Source organism: Stegastes partitus, unplaced genomic scaffold, assembly GCF_000690725.1.
Source record: "Stegastes partitus isolate 25-593 unplaced genomic scaffold, Stegastes_partitus-1.0.2 Scaffold184, whole genome shotgun sequence".
In the NCBI taxonomy this organism is placed as follows: Eukaryota; Metazoa; Chordata; class Actinopteri; family Pomacentridae; genus Stegastes; species Stegastes partitus.
This window is the reverse complement of record NW_007577915.1, coordinates 628,552-632,956: the sequence shown is the minus strand read 5'-3', so window position 1 is coordinate 632,956 and position 4,405 is coordinate 628,552. Positions and strand designations below refer to the sequence as shown.

The 4,405-nt window shown below is 39.2% G+C and overlaps 1 protein-coding gene across 3 annotated transcripts in view; it reads left to right on the top strand.

Moving 5' to 3' along the window:
• blnk (B cell linker) overlaps window positions 1-4,405 on the top strand; it is a 31,710-nt gene that overhangs the window by 17,964 nt on the left and 9,341 nt on the right. For 2 of the 3 annotated variants that reach the window (XM_008280181.1, XM_008280182.1), the window contains exons 4-5: window positions 2,357-2,422; window positions 3,765-3,811. In XM_008280181.1, coding sequence (XP_008278403.1) covers window positions 2,357-2,422; window positions 3,765-3,811 — 113 coding nt within the window. Of the gene's footprint in view, window positions 1-286; window positions 1,964-2,356; window positions 2,423-3,764; window positions 3,812-4,405 lie in introns of those variants that run through there. The other variant, XM_008280183.1, reaches the window with a different exon arrangement.

Genomic DNA, 4,405 nt, shown 5'->3' with positions numbered 1-4,405 from the left:
AAAATCAGTTTCCAAGTTCATTTCACATCTAAGTGAGTCAGGATGATGCTTGTAACAGTTTTAGTTAAATCACTAATGATGATGATTGATGATTGATGATTGATGGCGCCCCCTTTAGGAAACAGTGAGACTGAGCGTTTAGTGTCTTGCCTATTCCAGATGTTCATTCCGCAAAACTTACAAATTAAATGATCCTGAAGCACCGCTCCCTCATCTTGTCGTATGTACAGCAAAATGACAATAAGCCTGATTTGATTTGATAATGGTCAGTTTTTGGGACATTTAGGTGATAATGAATTGTACACATGACAAAAAATATGCATGCGGCAGGTAATATTTCATTTTGGAGCACATGCACACGTTACTGGACACTGGTCCATCCAGAGCCGTCTGAGTCTACTTCAGCAGTGTAGTTGTGGACTTCAGACTTAACTGACACACCAGCATCCGGCAGCAAACGGCCTCTTCTCATCTTCCTCTTCGTTTCATTTGAATAAAGCTGCATTTTAAGGTGGCCTTTTATGGTCACGGATCAGAAGAGCAGTTGTGTACTGGTCACTATCTGATCATTGTCCTTTAAAGCCAAACGGGGATTAACGTAGTGATCAAGAATGTGTCACCAGTTCTGTGTACCACTGACTAAACTGAACCAACAACGCCTGTTTTTCTGGAAAACGACCATTTGCATACGGTGTTTATGTTTTGGTTCAGCGTAAGCTTGTCAGTCCTGAACTTCCATTCTTTCTTCTTGTGTTTCCTGTTTCCATTCAAGCAATTGTTGAACCAGGACATTATGTATAATTAGATCCTTCTACACACGGCGGCATTCAATGAAGACCAGAATTTGAAAAGGTCATTCACATCCAGTTGGACATTAAAACAACAATTCGTGCTCGTCCACACAATAAAAGAAACTTCACTCACCCACAACACGACCCTCCACATAGAGAATGAATTGGAAAACGCTCTCTGGTGTGACAGGACATTACATTCCCTGTACTGTGGAGGCATATATGTGCCCCCTAGTTTCACATTACTACCCAACAAGCAGCTTCAAACTTCAAGTCTTTTTGTTCTTCTCATTGTGTCACACACAGATGCTTCCTTAAAAATCCAAAGCTGTCAACTTTACTTCTTGAACAATGTAGATGTTCCTCACCGCAGACAGCTTCCTGGTTTCTGCTCTAATGCTGACTGCTATCAAAGGTTAAGGCAGACATTTATTAGGGAACAAAATCCCCTTGGTGACCACACACACACACATATAATATAGTGGATCATCATCCTGCTCGGCTCACAGGAAAAGCTGCACAATCTTTTTTTTTTTTTTTTTTAAACTTTCTATATATAGAAAATACTCAAGATTACAACACGGTACTTTCCGTGACACAACAGTCATGACTGTACACATAAACCCATTTTACAGCCAAAACAGCGTCCGTGAACATCCACAAAAGTGCTTCAGTTAAAGCAGTTTATGTGTGGGAGTGATGTCCACCAGCAGAATCAGTGATGATAAAATGCCTTTTGTGCAGTTATTTGCAGATGATGCAATGTTAAGAAACTAAAGAGGCATTTGTGTGTTAAACAGTTAGAGGACACGGCCAGGCCAACCTGAAGGCCTCCTCTCTGCAGCTGTTTACACGGCGGCGTCTGGAGGGTGGAAGATGTGATGCAAGGGGTTTGCTGAAAGTGCGGTCACTGAAATCTGTTTTTGTGTCAGTGGCAGGGGAGTAGAAAAGAGAAGTGATTTTTCTGACAGCGGCACCTACGACAAATTCCCTCCCCTCTGTGACAAGAGACGTGACTTTTCAAGCACAGCGTTCATTTACTATTCTGCGAACAATGTGGCAGCACAGACGTAATGCGTGAGAGGAATGAGGCCTAAAAAGTTAACTGTCGGATTAAACATGAATATGGAAACGTTGGGTAAACTCGCCTCTCCTGCCACGGCAAAGATCCGGTAAGAAGATTTTAACTTTTGAACCTGTTGTGGATTTGGACGCACTGTCACTTTTAACTCATTGGTTTGTTATTATCGATTAAAGAGTATTTGGCACAAAAACTAAACAACCATTTATTACATTTTTGCCAGCAAAAGAGCATAAGCTTGGGAAAAGAATGGCGTGTCATTAGGAGAATGCAAATGGATGCTTTGTAAGCATCAAAATATAATATTAACCATAGATGAAGAAATAAGTGTGAGTGCTTAAAAAAAAAACTCTTCAAAGCACCTTTCAAAGCTGAAAAACAGCACAAACAAGTCTGAAACTGCTGTTTGGCTTGTAATTCTGCAAAAATTTACTTTTTCCACATATGTCTTTCCCTGTATGACACCAAATTTTGTGCTTTCCAGGCAGCTTCAGAAGATTGTCCAAGACATCAAGAAAAACGACGGCAGCCTGCTCAACAAACTGAGAAGGTCGGTCTCTAAGAATTTCACTTTTTTTATTGTATAAGTATCATATGTTAATATCACGGATGGAAAACACGCAGTGGAAACATGTCAGTGGAAATGTATGCGTCTTGTAACGTGGGAGACAAATCTCTGAGAAGTCTGGTGATCTAAAAATGCTCCATGTGGTTTGTATACATGCATCAGTGGAGAATGCCAATTCCTCTTTCACAGCCGTTGGAATAAAAAGAGAGAGAGAGACGCAAAGTAAAAATAGCTAAAACAGATGGCTTTTCTCTCACTTTCCTTTCCTGAAATGAGTCCCCTTAAGACACATAAAGATAGAAACTGACACATGCGTTACAGAAGCCATTTATTCTCCACTGCGCCCGTATAAATATAATCCTCCCACAGCTATACGGCACACGTGTCTGCTGTGATACTCGCAGATAAAATGTGAAAAAATATTAGCCGTCAAATGATTACACTTTAATATTTTAAGGTGACACACGACAGGGGGAAAAAAATGCCATTTTGGGGGATATTTTGCTTTTATAACAAACCTTCTTTCAGACAATTGACATTAGAAATGCACATTTAGGTGTATTAATAAATCCATCCATCCATTATCTATACACTGTTTAATCCTCACTAGGGTTGCAGGAGGGCTGGAGTCTATCCCAGCCTGTATTAATACATGTATAAGCAAATTAGTTCATATTTAACAAGCTAATGCCTAATTTGCAGATTTAAAGAAAAAAATTCTGAAAATATTTAATTCAAAAAACAAGTTTCCTGGCCTTATCTGTATTTTTTTTTAACCCGTAAATGGTTGTTTCCAATAACACTGTAAGGAATTCTAAAAGACACATCTTTAAAGATCGTGAGTCAGTAATCATCACTTCATACTTACAGACACCAAGTTTTATTTCTATCTGTATTTCCAAGGCCTTGACATGGAGGTTTGTTTATATGTGACACATTTATTTAGACTATTTTATCCCTAAAAATGAGACAAAAATAGACTAGATTTTTTTATTCCTGGGCTGTTGACAGTATTTTCTGATTTATGGAAGTGATAAAAAGAGATGTCCCCCCAAAAAACCCTCTGTAAACACCTTTGATTCTAGATTTTTGGACCTGACCTTATCAAGGTTCAGATGTGTGATCTGGAAATTAATGTAAATTACAGCATATTTAGCTTATTTGCATAACTAAGTTACAGACTGGGGATGTTTCATGGTCATAGTTATTAGTTCCCATTTTCACCCCATTCACCTGTAGTGTGTCGCCTTAAATCTCAGTCCATGTCTCGATAAATCGGTATTTTTATCTGCTGCTGATGTTTGTGTTTCTCTGCGTATGACAGACTGAAAAGCAAACCGATTCCAAACGTGCCGGCGAGAGACTACAGAGGTAAGAACCGAGCCACCATAAGCAATGCTTCCTCATTTAAAGGGTTTGAATGAAGCTGGAAAGTTTGGGTTTTTTCTTGAAGTTTTGCTCAAATGCCCATCTGTACACTGAAAGGGTTATTGATCATTAGTAATCATTCCACCGATCAATACTGACATCCCTCAGGCATTGCTGCACTTTGTCATTTACAGACTTCTGAGTCCATCATATCAGCATCTATCAAAGCTACAACTTTTGAAAACATCCACCTTATTTATCTGAGACTGATGAAGTCTCGTTTTGACTTGAGCTGATCTGAGGATTTTGGACAGAGTGGGAACTCTTTATTTGACCTCACATCTCTCAGTGATGTAACTGTAGGAAGGAAAACCTTTAACCGCATCTATCAATGTTGGCAGAAGAAATGATTGTAGTAACTGATAACTATTCAGTGTGCATATGGGCATGAAAGCATACATGAATCTGGCATTTTTGAATTGCCCCAAGGGGATAAAGTTATTTGAATTGAATTTGTAAGTCCCCAGTCTCCAGTTTCGATTTGGCAATTAAGTTCCATCCATCCATCCATTATCTATACGCCGCTTAATCCTCACT